Source organism: Rhipicephalus microplus, chromosome 8 (genome assembly GCF_043290135.1).
Source record: "Rhipicephalus microplus isolate Deutch F79 chromosome 8, USDA_Rmic, whole genome shotgun sequence".
NCBI lineage: Eukaryota > Metazoa > Arthropoda > Arachnida > Ixodida > Ixodidae > Rhipicephalus > Rhipicephalus microplus.
Window position 1 is genome coordinate 123,112,855 of NC_134707.1, and position 24,445 is coordinate 123,137,299.

Consider the following 24,445-nt stretch of genomic DNA (forward strand, 5'->3'; position numbering starts at 1 on the left):
TTTGTCAGCATCTTCACCGCTAAAGAAAACACTCGTGTCATAGATGTGTATAACAAAAAATGCCTTGGAGTGAATGTAGACAATATTATTAATATATAAATTAAACAAAAATGGCCCTAGGATACTTCCCTGCAGCACACCTAATGTAAGGCACAGTGTTTGTGAGATATGTGTGCCCATTGACACTAACGATGTCAATTATTTGTCTGTGAGACATAAAAGATTTGATCACTTCTAGAGCATGTCCTCTAATCTTGTAATTTTGAAGCTTGGCGAGAGGTATTTCATGGTTCAAGCTGTCAAAAAGCTGTCAAGCTGTCAAAAAGGGCTAATACTGGATGTTTTCCTCGAAATTATTAAGAATAAATTCTTTTGGGGCGAGCAGTGCCATTTCAGTGGACCGTTCTTTTTTTCTGAAACTATGCTGGAATGGCATTATCAAGTTATGTCATTTGATGAAACGGGGAAGGCGAGTTAATTACTTTTTCTATGCCCTTCGATAAAACAGGAAGGAGAAATATCGATGTATAATTAATAATGCTTTTCTTATCTGCCTTTTGAAAAATACGAATGATCGTAGCAATGAAAAAACAGTAGCTGCTTTTAAAGTAAAACTGATTTTAGCTGCCAAAGCCATTGGCAACTGTGCTGCAGGGTGGCAGTTTGGCAGGGATGGGCGCAGAATTTGCAGTTTGGTGGTGAAAGTAGAAAGAAGCTTTTTGTGAGTGTCACGGTCTCGAAAGAAGCTTTCAGGGCCAGACCCTCTGTGGTATGCCACATTTAACCAGTGAAGAAGTGTTGCAAGACTTTTTCAGACTGGTCAGAAAACACTGCCAATCGGTAGTCAGGGCTCCTGGAAAGATGGGAACTTGACAGTGTAGCAAAGCGTGCGATCTCAAACTTGCAATGAATTGTCAACATCAGGTAGAAATCGTTTCCTCTTCTTTCTACAAATGATGCCATACAGGAGGACTCTTAACTGGGCTAGTTGCTAAGGGTTATAACAGTGCCACAAAGCTAAGAAAAATACACGAAGCCACTTATGTTTCGTGGGCTCCTTTGTGTTTTCATCTTATTTCGTGGCACTGTTTCATAATTGTGATGCCATTTACAAAGTCCAAGGCCATTGACTGATTTGAGCCATGTGGGCCGCGTAGTGTTACTGCGGCTGCCGCCGGATGCTGCCACCTGCTCGCACGCGGGCTTGTGGTACCACGAAAGTAAGCCGCACGTTTGAAGAAAAAAAAAAAAAGTGCTCAACGTCATGATGCACGCGTGGCACTTTCTTTCCCCTGCGTCGTCGCTCTCTGCTTACTTCGCAGCGCATTCCTTGCGAAGAGAGAAAGCAATTACAGCATGCAGCAAATTCATAGTTGACAAGAGTTGATAAATTTTTGCTGTACTCGATTTGTGAAGCTGTAGACTTGTTTAGCAAAGCCATTCGATGGTTATTTAAATAAAAGTGTTGCTGGGCCCCATTATCTGTAATGCACTGATGCCTGCCATCTAAGCATGCTTTAATACACACTACTGAAAATAACTTTCGTTTGGCAAGTACGTCGTGGCGCAAGAAGCAATCAGGCGCTTCGCTGAAATCTGAAGACATGGCTCTCTTTCTCGAAACTAGTGTCAAGGTTGCCAGTCGATTCAAGCGGTACGTTGCCCCGATTTAATATGACCCTTGGCCACGTGCAGATCTGGGAGGACTATGAGGAGACCGAAGACACCAAGCCCCAGGAGGTGATCACTGACCGAAAGGGCAACTACCGCAACGTAGTGGTGACAGAAATCAAACAAGACCTGTCGTTCTACGTCCAGTTCTTTGATGATGGTCAGTAACTGTGCCCTTTCTCTCTTTCTCACACCACAATGATTTAGTTTTGTTACCTTCATGTGTGTAACGGTGTCTTATAGCGGTAAAGTTCCATTAACATCAGGTAATTTAGTGATGTAGCTATCTCGATCATGACTCCATGTCTCAGCAAGTGCCCACATGCAGGATTAAAGTTTTGTTGTTTTCATTTTCCACATTAGCTGTTTATTTGAATTAGTGGATTAGTGTGTGAAGTAGGTGTCCCCGAACACTGTCGCTCACTTCGTTGGGTCTGCCCGATGGCATGGTGTATGAGGCTACAATCAAACAATCTTTATGGTTTCTTAAATATGCATCAAGCTGTCTGTGGAACAATACGAGTAATGCATAGTGATTACAGAAGTAGGCCTCGCACAGCTTGATTGTTTGTTTATAGTCATGGTAACCGTCATAGGACTTCCATGCTGCCTTCGCTTTAAACTATCAGTTCATAATCTTTTCTCGGTAGCCCTAATCCGCATAGTGTCTGCAGCCACAGCTCTTTTGAATGAAATAAGTGCAGTAGTTATGCGAGTAGATGCAGTAGAGCCCCTGTACAGTCAACTCACAATAACGAACTCCTGAGGAAATGAAACTGTCACCACAACGAACTGTTTTCGCAGCGCCTGCGAACCCCAGTAGGAGTCCACGTATTTCGTAATTCGGGTAAAGAACCACGTTTTTAGCACAGTCCCTCATTATTCAAATTTTTGAAATAAAAATGCGCAAATAATCTACTTTCGTAACATTAACTGAATTCAAGAAATGCTCAAATACATTCCTGATACACACATGCAAAAATATCACCACTGAGCACTTGAGCAGCCGCCACCATCATTGTTTACAATAGGAAAGAAAAGCTGGCAGTGGTAATGATGATGGTTCACCCATCGTTATGGGCGACTGCAGTGTCCCAACCGAAATACATTTAATTAGTGCAGTTAATTAGCATTTGTATAAGATGAGCCATTCATAGACGACAGTTTCGTCAGTGTCGTAAAAAAGTGCCGGGTTCTAAAAGGTGGGAAGGGATCACAGGGCATGGAGTTGGCGCAGACTGCAAAGACTGCACACAGTCTTCAGGCATCGTAGCTAGATGAAGGTGGCAGCCATTGCATAGATCCAGAGGTGCATTGTTGTAAGAACCGCAACCTCAGCCGAAAAGATGTTATGGGGAGTATTTATTTGGGTTTCGTCAGTCAAGATCAGAGTGGCATGACACTGCACGGAGCGCACAAAATGCAAGTCAACAGGCCAACCTTCACTCAGCATTACAGTCGAACCCCACTACAATGAAACTGATGGGGCGCGGAAAAAATTTCGTTGTAGTGAAATAAAAAAATATAGCTGATCTGAGCTAACTAAACAAAGGAACGTTTATTCTCAAAACTAAAAAAATGTCCGCTGCTTCTTATTCTTTCCCAGCAGCGTCACTACGTCATTCTCACCCATGCATAGCGAGGCCATGGTGAAAAGCATGCTAAAACAACCCCTAAAATAGGCTTCGTGAACGAACCAAACAGTTACATTAACATGTTAACACCAGTAGCTTTCCGCCGTCAAAAGTATCCGACAACGTCGAGATGGAGGTAGGGTATCGTGGAGCAGCGACTTTTCCATTATTCTATGCCATTCTTGTCATCCGTCAGCTGATTTTTTTTATAATGCAGACGAACAGGTGCTCTGATTAGTTACCACACTGCCCAAGTGCGAACATAATGATAAGCATCGGAATCGAAAAAGGCATCGTTGCGCTGTTGCACCCAGCAGCTGCATGAAAGAAATTGTTAACTGAGCGGCTGAGCTTTAGCTTCGGATCGTCTGTGGCTCAAAAGCAAGCCAGTGGCAAAAGCAGGGCCAGGGCAGTCTTATTGCCATCGCTATCGAGCAATGGCGGCGCCCAGGCTTGCTGAACAGCGGCGGAATAGCGACGGTTTCTGCTGTTGGCAACGCATGTTTTAGACTTCGTTGATGCATTTTCAGGCTCCTAATATGCATCGAAATGTTAAACATTGGGTTTACTGCATGGCGATAAGTATCTGAGCCTGGAATTGTACGTAAAATTTCGTTCAAGCAGGACGATCGAAGAAAAAGTGTTCGTGGTGGCGACAATATTTATGCATTGACTTCTATGGACTGCTGACGGGGAATCCTGAATTTTTCATTGTAGCGGAAATTTCGTTCAAGCTGTATTCGTTGTAGAAAAGTACGACTGCTCGACGACATTGTCGTTTTCGTCCATAATGTGGCACTTCAAGGAGCCCTGCAACACTTTTTAAGCATGGTTAGAAAACTAAATATTGTAGCGTAGCAAATGTCCTATAAATGATCAAAATCAGCTAAAAATTGCTTTCTCTTCTCTCAACAAATAACGGAAGACGCTCAAAAATCACTGGTAGAAGGCTATCGATCAGCCATTAACCGATTTGAAGCAGAAATTTGTACTTGATTGTTTGTTTATCCGGTTGTTACAAGAATTGCTGCAGCGCCGAGGGAGGTCGCAACTTTGTTATAACTGATAATTCGCTATATCTAGGTTCTTTATGTCAAGGTTTCAGCGTAGGCATTTGCTTAAAATTCGGTTTCTACTAATTGTAATGGACCTTTCCTCTTTCAGGCCCCAAGCTGGAAGAGATGACGAAGCTCTTGCGTCAGGAGTTGGCCGAGCACCCGCCTGTGTCAGGTGCCTACGTGCCCAAGAAGGGGGAGGTGTGTGCTGCGAAGTTCGTCGAAGACCAGCAGTGGTACAGGGCACGCGTTGAAAAAGTCCAGTCCAGCGGTTCAGTCGAGATCTTCTTCATCGACTATGGAAACGTGAGTCACACGTGCTCTTCACATTTGAAAAATCAAGCAAGGTCCGGTGTGATGTTGCCGCTAAGCATTGGTTGAATTTCTACGTAATTGGAGTACAGCTTATCGTATAACAGGATTATGATGCAATGACAGCCAATAATTATGCACCAAGTTCTTGGAGTTCTTGTGCTGCACAATCGACTGTTTTAGTCGGCTCTTTTCAGGCCGTTACCTAATTCCTGTTCTACTGTCTTGGCACCAGACACCATCTCGTAAACATTGTGCTTGATTTTGCCCTACAGACACCTTCAAATACAGTTTTTATCCTTGTGGGCTATTTGAAAACTGTTATTTATTGCCTGCTTGTTCTCTTTCTTTAAAATAATTCTTGGAAACTACCGTATTTACTCACGTAATCCTCGCACTCACATAATTCTCGCACCCCCCACATCGCCCAAGAAAAATACGATTTTTTTTTTCTCGAATAATTGTCGCACCCTCGGAAATTGCCGCAATGATGTCTGCTCGTTCCAGCCATTGATGATGATAGCGCGCACTATCTGGCGCCATCCCTTAAGCATCAAGCGTACTATTGCACAGAGATTCAATCCAAGCCAAGCCGAAGTGGCCTGTGCAAGTTGCGGCGTGTTTTGTATTGTTGTGTCGGTAATCTTGGCAGGTTATGGTGCGATACTGAAGCTACACAATCGCTTCAAGTTGCAAGTGATAGATCATGCACTAAACAACGGCAACAGGGCCGCCGGTAGGCCCTTCTAGTCTACAAGTTCTGTGTTCGCTACTGGTGACGGCAGCTGAAAGCCACCAAGACGCGTTGGGCCTGCCGTGTGCCTAAAACTGGGATTGATGGTAAACTTTATTTCTTCAGAAAAAAACTGTGGACGATTCTGTTAAATATCCATCAGCCCAATACTGACGTCCTACGCTTACCTTTTGAGGGCTCCTGTTGAGCGACGAACACTACCGCTACGCCCGCAACGCCCACAAGCTTTGCGTATGGTATTCTAATTCTCGACTACAGTCGACTCTCATTAATTCAAACTCGAAGGGACCCCTAGATTTTGTTTGAATTATCAGGCTGTTTGAATTATCAGAAGTTCTCATATATGCGACTCTGGGTAAGGTGACAGCACAAATTATGATCAGACATCTATATTCACACTTTTAAGCATCTCTAGATCCTAACTACACAAAAACAGAGAGCGGTGCATGTATGGTCAACAAGTTTATTGACTATCTACTGCTGACTAGACCTTTTAAAAAAATCATGGATGGTCAACTGCTTATTTGCCACATGCGCATTTAGCACAAAGCTCTCGATGCCAGTAAGTGCTGCCAGTTGATTCTGAGAGTTTTCTGTTGTTGTCAGAAATTTTCTCACTTTAGCAATGTACTGGAAAGCCTGTGCAGTTGTCACATTTTCCACTTCCGGTTCTTCTTCACTTTCACTGCTGTGTTGTGCTGGCAGCACCTCTGCCACCAAGTCATCGAGTGTGTCCTCCCTGCACACGCACAGGTTATCATCAGTAGCTGCATAACTGTCGAGGTCGGCAGCTATGTTGTGCGCTTTTAGAGCAGACAGCACTTGGCTTTCATCGTCGCCCTCAGTCTGCAAGCAGTCAGATGAAGTGGCAATGCTGCAGCCAGGTATGCGGAAGGCATGCTCGAAGCAGTTCCTTATTGTTGCTGATGTGACAGCATTCCATGCGTCGGCGAGCATGCCCAACGATGAGAGTAGTGTGACACTGTAAGGCATGGAATTGTCTATACATATCAGCATTCTCTTTAGCAGTGTTTTCCGGTAATTAAGCTTCAAGCATTTGATTACCCCTTGATCCAGGGGCTGGAGGACAGCTGTAGTGTTAGGAGGCAGAAATTCAAGGCGAATTGCTTCCAGCCCCTCCACGTCGCCGTGCGCAGGGCAGTTATCAACAATGAGCAAAATTTTCCTTTTCACTCGCTTCATTTGCCCATCCAGTTTGCAGAGCCAACCCTCGAACAAAGCTTGCGTCATCCAGGCTCGCGTGTTTCCGTCATATGCAACTGGGAGCGTTCGGACGCCTTTAAAGCACCTGGGACGCTTTGACTTGCCCACAACAAAGAGTTCTGGCTTGTGACTTCCGTCCATATTGGCGCAAACCATGACGGTTAACCGTTCTTTGCTCAGCTTTCCGCCAGTGCAACGCTCTCCCTTGTGACACAAGGTTTGATCGGGCAGGCACTTAAAAAACAGCCCCATTTCGTCGGCATTATATACATCAGCCGGGGAGTATTCAAGCAGCAGGCTATGAAGTCTAGTCTGCCGCCAGTCAGAAGAAACAGCTTCATCGACCACTGCTGCTTCACCACTCACTGTTTTGAAGGAGAGACCGTGGCGTTCCTTGAACCGAGAAATCACAGCCATCGCTGCACTTGAAATTTTCAATTCCCAAGCGCAAGGAAAGTTCTTCAGCTTTCTCTCGTAGGATTGGCCCATTTATCGGTAAATTGGAGCTCCGTGCGCGCTTGAGCCAAAGAAGCACGGCGTTTTAGAGATCCGGGTATGCAGCTTCCCTAAGCCTTTTCCGATCGGGAGCGAAGCGGCTCGCGTTATTCTGCAGCTTGTCTTTGGCTTTCAGAATGGTTGTGAGGGTACTTTTGGTTATTCCATACTTCAGTGCCACTTCGGTCTTCTTTACCCCAGCGTCGACTTCTTGGATAGCGGCCAATTTCTCTTTTAGGGGTAGTGTCCGATATTTTCCTCGCGGTGACATGGTCGATCGAAAAATGCGCAGCACGTAAGAAAGACGGGCAGACCTGTACGCATTCTGTGGGCAGGTCACGTGCTTCGGAGTCGGCCGGCGCCACCGGCACGCCGGAAAAGCAGAGATAAGCCGCGAGCCAGCTTCGTAACCACCGGGCCGTTTTTGTTTTTCGTTTTTTTTTTCCACCGCGGCGCGGAATGCTGAGAAATGATTGTGTGGCAAAACCTTTTCCCTTGAAGTTTTAAGGCGCTTATTTTTCAATATCAGAGTATTATGATAATCATAAGCACGCAAATTTTCAAATATTGCCGGCAAATCAGCAGAAATTTTCCGGTATGGACAGGCAGAAAGTACGAATTAACCGAATGACGAAGTTTGAATTAAGCGGCTTTTAAATACAGTGAAAGCATAGCGAGCCAACCAAAATTTTGAATTTTGTATGAATTAACCGAAAGTTCGAATTATCAGAGTTTGAATTATCGCGAGTCTACTGTATTTGCTTCCACTTTTTGTGTCTCAAATAAATCTTGCCTTGTGTTGAACCTCTGCTTTTATTGTTGAGGTAAGTTCTAATTACTACTTCTTAAAGCTTGCTATAAGGTGCTTTTGTGAGAATTCCGAATTCGGGGCCACTTTGTTTTCTTTTTCGCTCTGTACGTTTTCGTGGAAAGTTTTCCCCGTTTAATTCTCGCACCCCCCAACTTTGCATCGGTTTTCCGGCAAAAAAAGTGCGAAGATTATGCGAGGAAATACGGTATTGAATTGCTTGAAATTCATGTGGTCTTTATTGTTAAGTGCTCTGTATTCACACCCCCTGCAATACATGCAAATAAACATTAATATGGCTTTTGTGTTGTGTGTACGCAGAGAGACACGGTGGATCCCTCGTCCTTGGCATCGCTGCCTTCCCTCGGCATTCGAGACATCCCGGCAGCCGCGAGGGAGTACAGCCTGGCTCTGGTGGCACTGCCGAAAGACGTGAGTGGTCCTCCACTGTTCCCAGTGCATAGACACAGAAGCAGCTAAATGCATACCTGCCAACTCTCCCGATATGGCCTGGGAGACTTTCGATTTCTGACCAGTCTTCCCATTGTACGATCGCGCCGTTAAAGGGGGACATGGGTCTTAAGGCTCTCTCATTTATTTTGGAACCAAATGTGACGAAAGTTGGCATGCTTACTTAGTTTGTTCTCCTGATTCTAAAAATGTAGTTATTTTTTCTGCAGTTTCGTTAGTTAATTAAATAATCAAGATAACGATTTCTATTGTTCTTACCACAATGGCAAAATAACCACCCATCAAAAATTTATAAATGACATAGGGATTGACAGTAGAAAGCATATGGCATACAACGTAGGAAGCACTTTTTTGATTGGGTCATTATTTCTTACTTTAAAGTACACTAAACTTCACAGCTCTGAATATGGCCATTGTGTGGTCACACAAAGGACTAGTTTAAAAAACTTGCATCAAGAGAAATCGAAATCTGCTTCCTGTGTTGTGTGCTCCAAACATATAGCTTCATGCTGCAAAAAAAAAAAATATTCTGCTATCTGTAATAGTTTCCGATATATTGCAGTGATTTTCATGCAGGGTGTACAAAATTGCCATTTTGAGAAAATAAAGAAAACAAACAGTTCTAACATTTTTAACTGTAAAAATTTATGTACTTAGAACTACATAGCTATTGACATATAAATGATGACTAGAAAGCCTAAGGAGTGCAACGTTGCAAGCTGATTGAAAATTGAACGAGTACTTCTGAAATTACAGCACAATAATGTTCATTGCATATAAACATAAACAAAAGCTTTTATAATAAAATAAAAAAGAAACAGCTCATTAGAAATAGGCTCTCAGCATTGTTTTTGTACGCATTTAGCTACATTGTGCAAAAACATTTACAGCTCTAGTTGTCTTAGGTCTACTTTTACCGAACAAGCAAAAGAAAGTGGTCAAAATCTGTGCTTCAAGAATAATGCTGTTAAAACTTTATTTCGCCGTTTTGAGTGAAAGATATTATGGCACGCATACTTTTAGTCAGTTAATATGCACCGGAAACGTAATAGGACATTGATTGCACGAGCGTTTCGTTTCTTCTAGTCCTGTAGCATGTTGTCGCCGTGTGTTCGTCTGCCGCGAGGCCGCTTATCAGTTCGGTGGCTGTACTGACGGCGATGTGCGACGAATCTGCATGCGTCATCCGCGATCCGTCGAATAACAGGGCGATGTTTTCTGGCTTGTCCAGAATGAGTTACCCATAAATGTCGCGAACCAAAGTTGCTCTCTCGCTCACGAATTTCGAAGCTACACGAGTGCCGAGGTGTTAGTTACCTTTTCACGAAAGACTGCCGCATTTTCGAGCGGAGATCGCGACAATGTTGCGAACACGTCGTTAAAAGCAGTCTACCTATTGCCAGTAGCCTCCATTGCGGGGGCGGCGAGCATGTTCACCGCGAACGGATTGACTTTTTGTTGTTCGTCAACACGCGGCGTACTCCACTCTGACGACCCGTCGCGCAGTTCAAGGTCCATTCGTCAGGCGGGGGGAACCGCGGCATCGGCGCGTTTAGGGATAAGACTGTGCTTCTGTTCCTTCACCACAATGATTGATATCTTTTGTAGCTTCACTTTCGCTTTTTACTTGCCGTCCTCTAACTGATGAAGTTGCAAAGCACAGCCGTTCTCAGTAACGTTGTCAGCAACCAATGGGCTCGTACGCGAGTTAGGCCAACACCGGTGACTCTGCGACCGCCGTTGACCACGTCGAGTTCGTTATCCTCGTTGTCCTGAGCTGTAGCGGGGCTCTTTCTCAAGTTCACAGCGGACGAACGACCGCGACACCCTCTTCACAAATTACTGTAGTGCGGAACTTCTTTACTGCCGCAGGCAGTCAGTAGCACCATGACAAAATGGCGCATGCCCATGCGCGTCACGATGGTGAAGCAGACGCCGAAAGCACCCCTTGGCCGATCGAGTGCCTAGGTTTTGTCACGTGCCCCAAGCAGCCAATTGAATCACGCGCTAGTGCTTCTCGATGACGCGTTTTTTCTAAAGAACCAATGAACAAGGCAAGCCAGTGATGGCGGGAAATTGAAGATGAAGAACGACGCTTCCAAACGAGACCAAGATGAACACGATAGCTCGTGTGTAACGGCAACAGTTCGGTGTGAAAAACAACAGTTCAGTGTGGTAGCGTCAATTTGCACTCACATTCATCTCACGGGTAGGTTCTAAATTGATTTTGCGCCAGAAATAATGACGCGAGAACCTAGAAAATTCTCGGATAGGTGCAAAAATAGGTACAGATTCCGAAAATGTCAGCTTCAAACAGTCGATCTTTTTTAGAATTTTGGCCTTCTAAGACCCGTGTCCCCCCTTGAATCTCCCAATAAACTGCCTCAATCCAATTTCTGAAAAAAAAAAAGAAAGAAAAAGAACTGCAATAGTACCTCATCGTGAGCAGTTGTGAGACCACCGTCGCAGCATCTCGTACTTCCTGTGGTAACTGTGCATCATGCGAGCAGTTCTGCTTAGGCTTGTGCGAATAGTGAATATTAGGTTCGAAGCGAATTTGAAGCAAATAGTGATTTTGGCCAAAATAATTTCGAATCAAATTCAAATACCATATTTACTCGAATGTAATGCAAGTTGCTTTTAAAATTTCTCTTAAGTGATTTGGGGGTTCGCGTTATAATCGAAGCACCTACAATTGTGCCTTGGCGGTGCCACCCCATCGGTTCCTTAAAATGGCTATGACAAACCTAGCGATCTTTCAACCTTGTGCTGGTAACATATGCTCCCTGTCAAAATCGAATCCAATTCAATCTAATCTTATTGTTTGCGACGTGCACATGGCGACGTGTTTTGCGGGCAGTTCATTTCCTTTGTGCTTCCGCGACTTCGGCTCGAGCAAATGTCAACGCGACGATTTCAGTACGAAGTGCAATACTGATGGCTGAGGAAATCAGGAACTCAACCGCGGCTCGACGGCTAGATGTGGCAGAATCTACAATTCGTGGGTGGAGGCTACAGCGTGAAGCGCTCTTCAAGAGTGAGCCCAGCCGAAAAGGCTGTCAACCTCGTTGTGGCCGTCACACATAACTCGAAAAAAGAAAGTGGCGGAGTTTGTGATTAAGCAGCGAAACCGCCTATCGGGAGTCAACATTGAGCTGATTCAGTGGAAAGCCCGAGACGTAGCTTGAGAGATGGGAATCCCGCAGGAGAACTTTAAGGCTTTATGTGGATGGGCACAAAAGTTCAGGCGAACAAATCGATTTTCCCTCCAGCGAACAACGTCGATAAGGCAGAAGCTACCAGCAGATTGCGAAGCGAAGCCAGTGGAGTTTCTGCGCTATGTGCTCGACCTGCGCCATTCATCGCAAAGGCCGTTGGGACACAGTGGCAACGTGGACCAGACTCCCACATGCCTATGTTAAGGACTGTCAGCGAAACAGGTGCACCCCCCCCCCCCTCCCCAAGTTCGCATAGGGACAACAGGCGAGGAGAAGAGGCGGCTAACCGTGTTGCTAGTCTTGCAGGATGGGTGCAAGTTGTCGCCATACATCATTTTCCAGCGCGAAACCATTCTGAAGGAGCTGTTCCCCATGGATGTGATTGTCTACTGCCAAGAAAAAGGTTGGATGGACACTCCTCTTATGCTTGACTAGGTCAAGACTGTGGTGTCGATGGCCAGGTGCGCTCCTCCACCCCGCCTTCATCCTAGTTCTCGATTCATTCACACCTTTTAAGAAATCACACCTTTTAAGAAATCGTGAATTGCCAACTGCTCCTTTGCTATAGGTATGTGCCTTCAGCACAAAGCTGTCAATGCCAGTTAAGAAGCATCACGGTTTACCATGCTTGTGCTCTGTTTCAAATATTTGTTTACTAGCAAATCCTTTTATCTAGCAGGCCTGAGGTGCTTACTTTTCATTTTTAGTCTGTTAGGATTATATAAGCACACGAATTTTCAAATTGTAGTGGGAAAGCAGTAGATATTTTCTGGTGTGGAACTGCAAAAAGTATGAATTAACCGAATAATGGAGTTTGAATTAAGAGGCTTTTAAATAGATTGAAAGTATAGAGGGCTAACCAAAAAGTTGAATTTTGTTTGAATAAACCAAAAGTATGAATTATCAGAGTTTGAACTATCGAGAGTCTATTTAGCAGGCTTTGATTTTCAGTAGAATGCAAGTGATAGCCTGTAAATTTTGTCACTGTATTTATTCTAATCTAAGTCAACCCCCGATTCTATGCCGACCCCCCAAAAGTACGAAGCTTGGAAAAAAAAAACTCGCCTCCAATGTAGGTCGAACAAAAAAAAAAATTAAGAGACCCTACTAAAGCTTCACCTTTGAACGCGATAGGGATAGCCTGTTTCTAGTGCGTACTTCCAACACTTAGTGCACGAAACCTTTTTGAACTTGTTGTGTACCCACTACGTGGCCTTAAAGGAAATAGGCGCCGTGGCGTGTGTGCCTTTTGTAATACGTGACCAGCTTGAAACCTCAAAGCCATTATGATAATTACATGTTCTGACACTGGCAATGGGTACTTGTGCCACGCATTATTATTGCAATATTTTATGTTGTATTCTGAAGCATGCATACAGGACGCATGTGTTTGTAAAGCATGAAAGTGACGTTTACTGCATTCCCAAGCATAGGAAGTTCTTTTTACTGTATTCACAAGCAGACGCGTGGCCGTGTGGTAGAAAATCCGCTTGCCACGCAAACGACCTTGGTTCGATCCCAACTATAACCCAAGATTTTTTTATCATTCGAGAAATCGGACGCCTAAGATTTAGCACCTGAAATCACAGATGATTTTAGAGTCGACCCTCATTACTTCAAACTAGAAGGGACCTCTTAATTTTGTTTGAGCTATCAAGAAGTTTGAATTATCAGAAGCTCATATATATATATATATATATATATATATATATATATGGCTGTGGGTGAGGTGACATGACACACTATGACTCGCCATTGATGTTTAAACTTCCTTAAGAGTTTTCAAACCTTAACTGCGCACAATGAACAGAAAGCAGAGGTGTAAGGACCACAAGTTTATCGGCCATTTACTGCTGATCAGACCTTTTGAAAAAAACGTGAATTGCCAACTGTTTCTTTGATATATGTGCCTTCGGGAAATTAGCAGATATTTTCTGGTATGGAACTGTGAAAAGTATGACTAAACCTAATGATGGAGTTTGAATTAAGAGGCTTTTAAATACATTGAAAGAATGGAGGGCCAATCAAACAATTGAATTTTTTTAATTAACCAAAAGTATGAATTATTATAGTTCGAATTATTACGAGTATACTGTATGCGATGGTGCCTATGAGGCACATTAGGAACTTCGAATTTCAAGGGAGTGCGCCTTTCCTTGCCCACCAAAATCAGTTCACAGAAGTTGGAAGAGGGGAGAGGTGGAGGAAATAGTGTCTTATCTTTTGTGTTAAGTGTTGTCACACTTCATTGGTTGTACCAAATTGTGTAAATAAATACGATTTGGCCCTGAATTGCCTCATCCTTGATTTAAAAAAACAAAAAAATATGAAACGCCATCCCTCCAGCACTGCACTAACCTAGCAAGCGGAAACACTTGGATGTTCCTATCTCATAATGTCCTTAGGCATCTTCTGCAACCCTTTTTCTGTAATTTCTCCTCTAAGTGTTTCAAAATTATTTTAAAAATATTCGACAACTGTTTGTAATAACATCTGATTCAAGTCGCACCCGAAATCTCGCTTCACACTCTAGTTCTGTGTGTGCTGACCGTGCATGTACAGTCCAGCCCACATATAACGGCCCCTCTTAAAACGAACTTTCGCTTAAAACACACAATATATGCGTGACCGTGAAAATATACATTGGTTCAATGGCACAAAATCGCACTTACAACGAAGGTCTCCGAGCGCCGCTGATTGGTTACAGCGCACGGAGTCAGCGGTCTGCTGGCTTCCCAGGAAACCAATTTCGACCATTGATCAGGCATCGGCAAGGTGCCCATACAATATTATTGTTTAACGCTGACCCTGCCTCCGCGACCGTCTAGTTGCTGCTCTCCCCAACCCATGGAGGAAGGAAAGCTGTTTCCTTCCTCCATGCCCCGACTGCTTTTTGTTACGCACCCCTCCGTCCTTTGTCCCCCCGCTACTTTGAGCACCCCGCATCGCCAGACGAGGCCCGTGTTTTCACACTTTCACTGATCTTTCGAAGACCGGTCGGCCATCTACCCTGTTTTTGATCGCTGATACTGTCATTGGCATTGCTGGCCTGGAGTGACCAGACTATTTGCCAACATCGTCGGCCACCGACTGTATCTGATAATCTGCGTCTAGTGCACGCGCGTACGCTACCCCACCGACTCTGATAATTTGTGATTTGTTTCGTGTTTGGGACTTGTTCTCGCTCACTTCGCACTCGGCTCAGCATGCCTTCCGCACGCGTGCGGAAGCGTGAAAATGGTTAATAATTTGTGCGGAACGAATCGCGAAATATCGAAGTTCATGAATCCACGCAAAGCCACCGGCACAACAAAACGATTTTTTTAACACGGCCGCCGAGTTTTCGAACAGCGCCGCGTACACCGATCCAGGTGGTCATGCTTTGACTTCTGCGCGTGCAGGCACTCTTTCCGAGTTTTTCTACGTCCGAGTTTCGCAGACCTTTCAAGCAAGCTACCCAACCTGCTTCCTTCCCGTGGGTTTTGGTTTTCAAGGTCGCCCTCCTGCTGCATCCTCCCCTTTCTTTATCAAAACTCCTTGCCCTTCTCTCGCAAGTCTGCTCTCAACCCTTTCACCTGTCTCCACTGCTCCACGACGCCCGCCACGCTGGCTCGAATTAGTTTAGTTTTCTGACTGGAAATGGGCTCAGAGCTGTTCCATGCGTTCTGGCATGTGTGTCGCGTGTGTGCATCTTGCTCGCTCTTGGTGTGCATGTGTGGTCATGATGGCTGACGGGAGGACTAGCACGCTTTTTTCTGCTGCTCAACAACAGGTCGAAAGTGTGACCGCTTGGCTTGAGGGTAATCCGCGCGTTAGGTGCCGCATTGTGGAGCACTTGGTCATAGCTGTTGACCACCTGGCAGCAAACTTGCCACTTCGGGCGTCCCGATATTCAGCTGTGGAGATGGTGAATATTTTGTGGGGGGTGGTGATGGCTACATGCGCGTGAAGTTATTTTCGCGTTGTCGACTCCGACCTGGGAGAGCGGGTGGGACATCTGTTGCGATGGCTTAATTATGGCCGAAGATGATGCGATACTGCGGAACCGTGCATGGATTGGGGCATTGTGAATGAAGTACGTGGCGAGAGCGATTTGGAGGAATCGGATTGCGAGAACGGCGAAACTTTGGAGCCAGTGCATTATGCAGCTTATGCCACGGGCCTCGGGGAACGAGCACCCTGCCGTTTTAAATGAACTCGAGACCGCCTTTATCGCTTCTGCTATTTCAAACACGTGCATAACAGACTTTATGGGGCAAATAAAGTTTGTGTTTTCACTCGCAACTTCTTTAAAAAGCTGTGTTTCATTTACTACTAACTTCGGGATACAACGAACGGATGCCGCGTCACGCTCAGGTTCGTTATAAGCGGGCTCGACTGTACTTCTGATACTTCCAAAGCACACTGCTCTTGGCTGTTGCTTGGTGGTTTTGGCAGCAATGTTCCTGTCACCTGTGGTGCCCCATGGGACGCAGTTGGAATTTCATTCACAACCGCAGTGAACTAAACCACAGTCAGTACTATGCGATTGAGTATGGCGTGGGCGGAACTCCGAAAATGCATGTGCACCCAAGGTTCACTACGTAAAAGCGGTGCTGCTTGTCACAACTGTGGTAGATGAAACTGCAGAAGATGCGATCACAGACAGCAACAAATGACTTCGTTCAGATGGCATACGTGTGGTCAGCCCACATGGATTTATTCATTCATTTATTTATACAGTACTGCTAGCCTCTAGCTGAGACTGTCAGCAGGAGCGGGAGTAACTAGTACAAAATGACGTGAACAAATAAAGATACAACAGTCGTATCACAAGGACAAAAAAAGAAAGTGAAGAGCCCTTCAGCCTTCCAAACACTGGTATGCGCAAACTGATTGCTGAATGATATGACAGTACTTCTCGTGTAAAAAAGTAATAATAATAAGGCTTTCTAAAAAGTGAGACAAGTAAGTGATAGACATATTTAAAGCGTTAGAAACTCTAATGGTCGCATATGTTTGTGAAAACAATTGCAACTGCAGAATTCTTGCAAAAGAGTTGGAGTATTCAGGATTCAAAATGGAATAGGTATATACTGCGACCGCCTTGCATGAGACCACTACCGTATTTACTCGCATAATCCTTGCACTTTTTTTGCCGGGAAACTGATGCAAAGTTGGGGGGTGCGAGAATTACGCGGAGAAAACTTTCCACGAAAACGTACAGAGCGAAAAAGAAAACGAAGTGGCCGCAAATCGGAATTCTCGCCCCAGTCTCTAACAGCAAGCTTTAAGAAGTACTCAATAAAACTTACTTCAACAATAAAAGCATAGGTTCAACACAAGACAATATTTATTTTAGACACAAAAAGTGGAAGCAAATAGTCGAGAATTAGAATACCATACGCAAAGCTTGTGGACTTAGCGGGCGTAGCGAAAACTTTAATCGCTCAACAGGAGCCCTGAAAAGGTAAGCGTAGGACGTCAGTATTAGGCTGATGGCTATTTAGCAGAATCGTCCGCAGTTTCCTTCTGAAGAAATAAAGTTTACCATCAATCCCAGTTTTAGGCACACGGCAGGCTCAACGCGTCTTGGTGGCTTTCAGCTGCCGTCACCAGTAGCGAACACAAAACTCGTAGACTCCGAAGGAAATTACTTGAGGAAAAAAGAAGAAATCGTATTTTTGTTGGGCGATGTGGGGGGTGCGATAATTATGCGAATGCGAGGATTACGCGACTAAATACAGTATGTGCTTGTCTAGGCAGCTTTAGCGAATGTCTCTCTTTTCTGCGTTTTCTTTTGCAGCCCGAGCAAGCACAGGATGCGGTGCAGGCGTTCCAGGACGAAGTGTCGGGAGAGCCGCAGCTGCAGCTCAACGTGGAGTACCGTGTGGGCGGCCAAGAGTTTGTCACGCTGCTCACCCCGTCGGGCACCGACATCGGCAAGACCCTGCTGCAGGAGGGCTGGGTGTTGCTGGAAGAGCGCCGGGACAGGCACCTCCAGGAGTTGCTCCAGGAATACGTGGCCGCCAGGGACTCGGCCAAGGCCAAGCGGGTCAGACGATCTCCTCTCCTTAACCCTAGGCCTGCGGTAACACACTCAAACCCCATTATAACGAAGTTCCATGATACAAGAGAAAAGTTTGTTACATCCGAAAATTTGTGATAAAGGTTATTCCTAACACTGTATTTATTGCAAGACTATTTTTCATTGCCTTCGTTATAACCCATATTTTGTTGTACAGTTGAATCTCATTAATTCGAACACGCCTAATTCGAACTCGCGCTGAGGTCTCGTCAAAGCTACGTGTATTGCAATGGACGAAAACGCCCTGTAATTCGAACATACCACACTCCGAAAATGCTCTCAGCACCCTGCCCAATCTCGCGGCGGCATCTATGACACCTCAATGCTGTGCGCTAAGGAAAAGAAAAGGAAATAAAAGGCTACGGTGGAATGCTTGTTCTCTGTCAAATGCCGATCTGCGACGCACCTGTGCCACGCTTCATTTTCCGTCCTTGCCACGTAAAGACCCTTCTCCTTTTCAACGCTGCGTGCGAAGAGATAGAGGGGGAAGAAACCCATTGTGGAGTGTTGGTTTTCTCTCAAGTGCCGATCTCTTTCTCTTCGCTCCTCCTTTCTCGTTACGTGCTGGCCACGCTGCGGCTGTGGCGTAGAGAGTAGCGGCGGAGACGCAGTCGTTGTTGTCATCCTCTTTAGAGATTGCCGGCGCTGGACATTGCCTCGCGCAACTTCTCTTGCCAGGAGAATGCTGAAGCCGAAGTATAAATGCTTTGTGAGGTGGTGCGAAATTGATTGACTCGCTGCAAGGCAAACGTGTGCAGACGCGATTACTTCAAATAGTGGCGGGTGTCCTTTGACTTGCGAATAAATCTAAGTTTTCTGAAACTTTCCTCTTGTGTGTTAGCTCAATGCACGTGTGCTACTGCATGGTGAGCCCTTCGTTCGTTTAGCTTTTATTAATTCGAACAAATTATCGGGCCCCTTAGAGTTCGAATTATCGATATTCGACTGTATCTGTGTTCGTTGTATAGAAGTTTGAGTGTATTTGGAGGTTCAAAATATTTTATTGGTTATGATAGTGTCACGGATATGGAGAAAGGAGCAGACTGTAGGAACTTGTGGCTGGTAAACTGAACATCAGATTACAGTGATACACACTGGCGCATTTGGCGGCAAACAGAGCATAGGCCGCTGATCAACTGACAACTTGTGAAACGGGCTTTCATTTATACATGTGCCATCCAATATTCCTTCTCTACCAGTGGTTTTTGCGCAAGCTCTGGAATAATCTGGAGTGTTCCCGTCTCAAGGGCGTACAATCTTAACAGAATGATCTACAGTATTTGCAAACCTTCTCGAACAATCAGGCGCAGTTTGCGCTGAACACTCCTGACAGGCTTTGTGGGTGACAATAATTAAACAAAAATGAAAATAAGAAACGCATGTGGCAGTAGTAATCTAATTTGCTTTGACATGAAATGGCAATTCCTAAAATTTTTAAGTACACTAAACTTTCAGGAAATGGACATTTTGTAAATGGAACTGCTGCCTCTGGTATGATTGGCTTCATACTTGAATTCCTTGCTCTTTTTTTTTGTGTTAGTAAACGGAATCGGTGTTAGATCTGAACCGATGGAACACCAGTTTTCCATGAATATTTGGGTTCCTTTTTGAGTTTATTGCATTGAAATCCTATAGATACAGTCAAATCTTGAAACAATGAATCTCAAGGGACTGCAAAAATTGTTTGTGAACTTGAAAAATTGAAGCAAAAATAAAACTTTTTTTTATTGTGCTAAAATTGTAAATGCAACCAAATTAGTCACCTACATCTGCTGGGTATGCATCCACGATCGTGTTATTTTCTAATGAGCACCAAAAAGGAGCCCGAAATATTGCGGAATAAGTGGGCATTTATTTGAAGAAAAGCTCCACATTTGCCTCATGGCTGCAGCTCAAGTGCTGCAAGACGAACTCTTCAGACTACGCATCTTTCATATTCACTTCGAAGCAAATGTTAGATACCAATCCTCGCGTTAGTTTGCGCATGCTGTTTCAACTTTGTCTTTGTCCTTGTTCTCATCACCATTTCCGTGTCGAGACAAATGGTACGAATCTTATCGGTCATCAACTCAGCCAACTGGCATACTTAGATTACAGACTGTGTGTGTCGTTCATTCATTACTGAAGCATTCACTAAGTCTTCGGCAATTTCATCCTGTCGGTCACTCGCATCACATTTCACACTGTTGCTACATTTCTTTCGTGCTGCTTCCAAAGCTCACTTTGAGCATACTACCACCAAGCTAAATTAAAGTGTGAAGACAGAGCAGTTTGACAAAACAAAGGCATCGCAGGAAAGCCTGACTGAAAAAATTAAGTACGGGAGATAGGCATAGGGCTGTCGCAAATTTATAATGGAGCAGGTGAACAGAGAAATCAGTGGGTGTTCTAATGATGGTGGTAGTGCTCAGCATAGAGCTGGGCATTGTTCACCCTGCCACGATAACTTTTTAAATTTACAATTCATTATAATGAGGTGTTGTTTAGGTACAGGGGTGCTACAATTTGACACTTGTTTCTGAAACATTCGGTATTCTGAAATTTGTTATAGCGAATATTTTTACATTGGACCAATGGGCATTTCGAAGATAATTTTCAAAATAATTGCTAATCTGAAAGAGTTCTTCATTTGAGGTTCAATGTAGCAGGATTTGTCTTTAGACATGCTGTTTTGCGGCGTCGAATCCGGCTGAAAAGGTCTTGTCGCTGCTGTATGGACCCGCAATGCTAAAAGAATTATGCTGTATGGACCCGCAACTAAAAAGAAATAATGACGCAAGTGTTGTTGAAAGGCTGTCTTAACATTTGTGCCGATCGGTGCGTTAGCATAAAATCAACTTATTCGGACTTGGTGTCGATGCTCTTTAACAGCAATATCACGTAATCGGTGGTCTAGTAGGCTCGTTTTGATTTCATAACTTCGAATATACTATATCAGTGATTGCGATTCAGTAACCTTTTCGTATTGAAAGAGATGACTCGCATGAAATATTTTTATCAAAAATTCGCATAAAAAAAGCTTTCAGGGGCGGGAGGAGGTTATGGCACCCCTCTTCTATAACTCGCACCTTTGAGCAATAAGTATTGAGCAGGCATATGTACATTGGTGCTTCGGAGTATGCGTGAGTGTAAGCGTGAGCTTATGATAGTAATGCCGAAGTTGAGTAAGTAGAACCATAGAACAGCAATAAAGCTCTCCCAGACTCACTCAAGAAATACAATTTGGGCTTTGGCTCACTCGGACTGACAGTCACCATTGTTTTCCTCAGTCAAACTCGCTCGGAATCGGACGTTTCAAAATATTATTTAGCCCCACTTACTCAGACTCAAACTCGCTGCTCGATCCGAGTCTGAGTGAGCGTGATTCAGTCTACTCATCAGCGATTTCGCTCGCTCGTGAACAGCGCATTTGTTGAAATAATGCTACATGCATAAAACATTGTGCATTGTTCTTTTCGTTGCATTTTAAGTGTAATGATGTCATTTTCCATGTCAGTAGTCATATTGTGCTCATTTTATATTTCCACATTTTACTGTGTGATGTTTTATTGTTTTATAATAAGCTCCCATGGTCCAAAGTGCATTTTTTTCTGCCTCTTCAGCTGGTTTACTAATTGTACATTTAAAATTTTGTTGCATCACCCCCGTAAACAGTGCCTCTAATGGCCTGGAAGGTACTTTAAGTAGGTAAATTTTTGTTGTGCATTCACTCTCTGTTTTCTTCTAAATGAACCTCTAACACCTCATTCAGCCCTCCATTAGCCGAATTTTTATGGTGTGTTATTAAATGCTTTCGTATGCTCACTGTGGCTGTGCCCTCCTCCCCTTGTGCAGCTGAACCTCTGGTGCTACGGCGACGTAACGGAGGACGATTCCAAGGAGTTTGGCTGGGGCCGCTGAGGAGGACCTGTCGCCGCAAAGTCAACTTCTGTTGCGCACAACTGTGGTGTGGGGGAGGAGGGGGTTCGGGCTGTTGTTGGTGGAGGAGGTGCAGCTCTCCGCCCGTTGTTAAGGAGGCTCGCGGGGAGGCGAGGCACTCCAGTTGAAGCACGGGGGAGAGTGGAGTTGTAGCCTCCTCCCCTCATTTTATTGTGAAGACTCTTTCCAAGAACACTGGCCTGCAAAGGGAAGGGGGGGGGGGTGCATTGCTCGTCTTCGACGTGTGTTGCCTGTCTCTTTTCTCACTTATGATTTTTTTTCTTTCCGCATCACTAAAATGTCTGGCAACACTGCTGTGCCCTATTTCAGTGGTTGCGGTGAGGCACAGGTCGGGACAGTGTGCCAGGTAGTACCCGAACTTGTTGCCCCTTTGTACAGAGAGCTTGGGAATGTAAAGCACAGAACCTTTAGCAGTCACACTCGCTCCCACTCTTTGCACACCTAGGGAGGAAAGGCTTCCAGATAATGTAATCAGTGTTGTGTTATTGCATTGTTAAGTGCTCTCCAGCTCCTGGAACACATCAAAACATCATCAATGCAATGCATGCAACAGCATCCGTCGCGTGTCTCAGCTGTACCAGGTGGCATCGCTCGACAGTGTGCAGTTTTGTCTAATATAAAGTCCCAAACAATGCTGCCGAGTGGCTGTGAATCATCAACCTTGGCAATTGTCAGTGAGGGCTTTGTTTGCCCGCGGACTTGCTCCTTGAAACCATTTACAAAGCGCCTGTTGGGGTGCAAGTCTTTGCATTGTTTCGTTAAAATGGAATGTCTCTTATTGTTCTGATTTAACATGCTCTGTAAAGAATCAACCTCAGCTATTGTGGTCTCTGCAACGAAAAAGTGTCTTCTAATATTTGAAGAAACTGCTTCCCAGTTTATGATACAGATGGCCACATTTGGCAATATCTGTCTTCTTCTTATAGATTCTCTTTTTATGTATTATTATTGTTTTCATATACAATGGTTACTTATACATGACAGTAAAACATTGCCCCCTCTTTTTTTTTTCTCTTTAATAAAGGAGTTGACTTTGATGCTGTAGTAGAGGTGTGGTCATATCCTTTGTCTTGATGCACAGAGCCTGAACAAACAGGACCTGGCATGCATCAAAAGTGTGGGTTATATAGTAAGCTATGTGCGTTGCACTGCCTACCAAACTGCTTACCAAGTAGTGTAGTCGGGCACAGCTGGATTTCGAGTTCGTGCGCTTGGAACGAGATTTTATTTGTCTTGGCAACACCAATAGAGGACGTGCACTGTCACAGTGAACAGGTTTCCAATTGACCTGACGTGAGACAGTACCAGGTAGCTGTTTATACAGATCACTTTCCCTGGCTGTGGGGTAATGTGGGGACGTCATCTATATTCAAATGCCCCGCCGCGATGGTCTAATGGCTAAGGTTGCTGGTCTAATGGTCTAATGGCTAAGGCTGCTGACCCGCAGGTCAGGAAATCAAATCCCGGCTGCGGCGGCTGCATTTCGATGGAGGCGGATATGTTGTAGGCCCGTGTGCTCAGATTTGGGTGCACATTAAGGAACCCCTGTGGTGGTCGAAATTTCCAGTGCCCTCCACTACCGCGTGTGTCATAATCGCATGCTGGTTTTGGGGAGGTTATACCCCACAAATCAATCAATCAATCATCTACACTCAAACCTCATACATAGTAATGAACCTATATAGCTTAGTAAAACATGGTCGTGTTGTATCGGGCAACTTTTAAATGCGTATTAGCAACCCTATCCATACAAAGACTGTATTTTTCGATAACTTCGTTGTAGCCAATCATTCCTAATACCCGTATTGTACTTTGATTTGTACAGTGCACTTGCAAAGTACTTATTTGCTGGCTCTTTACCAACCTTTCAAAGCTCGGTAGTTTGGTGATGGCAAACATTAAACAAGGGGGGCTGCATTTGTGCAGATGCTGATTGTATGAATAATTGAAGCTACATGCGTAAGTCGCCAGTGGAACAAGCAAAAGGGTTGTGGCAGGTATTGACTGCCTAGTATGCATGTATGGGTTATTGATCATAAAAAGTGCGCACATGCTTAACCAGCTGTGGTCCTTGTAATGAACAGACCAAGTCTGATTGACTGAGCTTGGTGACATAAATGTATCATATTCAAGTCTACGGGTGGGGGTGTCTGCGAAAGCTTGCAGCATAGCTACCGCGCGCTTCACTGTTGCTGAGGCGCAATCGGAGCCATGATTCATAGGCACGAGCATGACAGGCTGAGAAGAGGAGACGCTCGATGGCCTGCACTCTGTTGAGTAGCCACCTCCGAAATCTCACCGCTGACCTCCACTGTTGCGAAGCCACCTCCGAAATCTCACCGCTGACCTCCACTGTTGCGAACGACGGACCGATCCCGCCGAAGCCACCACTGTTGCGAAAGACGGGGACGCCAACACGGCCTCGAAGGCGCCACTGCTTTCAACTCCGCCGGGAAGGTCACCAGCCGTTTGGTAGCGTATGTTTATCAGCTCGCGACTGCTTCTGCGCAGAGCTGATAAGACGAGCGGACGAGACGACGGTGAGTTAAACAAGGTTTATGTACAGCATATTTACAGAGGCGTTACAATTTCGGCACTGGGGCCGACAGAGACTCGAAGAGCCGAGCTCTTCTCTCTAACACATAGGTCAGTCTTTCGCCTAAGACCGCTGACTCGCATACATGTCGGCCCTCCGACATGGGGTCTCCTCGCTCATAGGAACGCCGATCGCGACACGCCGCAGGGCTTCTTTTATTTACACCGAGTCCAACCAAAGTGTCCAATCAGAAGCGCCGCT

General features: G+C 44.8%; 1 protein-coding gene across 1 annotated transcript in view; it reads left to right on the forward strand.

Annotated features, from left to right (window-relative positions):
- Window positions 1–22,692, forward strand: part of Tudor-SN (Staphylococcal nuclease domain-containing protein 1) — a 93,895-nt gene extending 71,203 nt beyond the window's left edge. Inside the window, exons 13-17 of the mRNA XM_075872547.1 lie at window positions 1,696–1,831; window positions 4,470–4,666; window positions 8,275–8,385; window positions 17,428–17,676; window positions 21,544–22,692. Coding sequence (XP_075728662.1) covers window positions 1,696–1,831; window positions 4,470–4,666; window positions 8,275–8,385; window positions 17,428–17,676; window positions 21,544–21,609 — 759 coding nt within the window. The 3' untranslated portion in view covers window positions 21,610–22,692. The remainder of the gene's footprint in view (window positions 1–1,695; window positions 1,832–4,469; window positions 4,667–8,274; window positions 8,386–17,427; window positions 17,677–21,543) is intronic.
- Window positions 22,693–24,445: the final 1,753 nt, after the last annotated feature.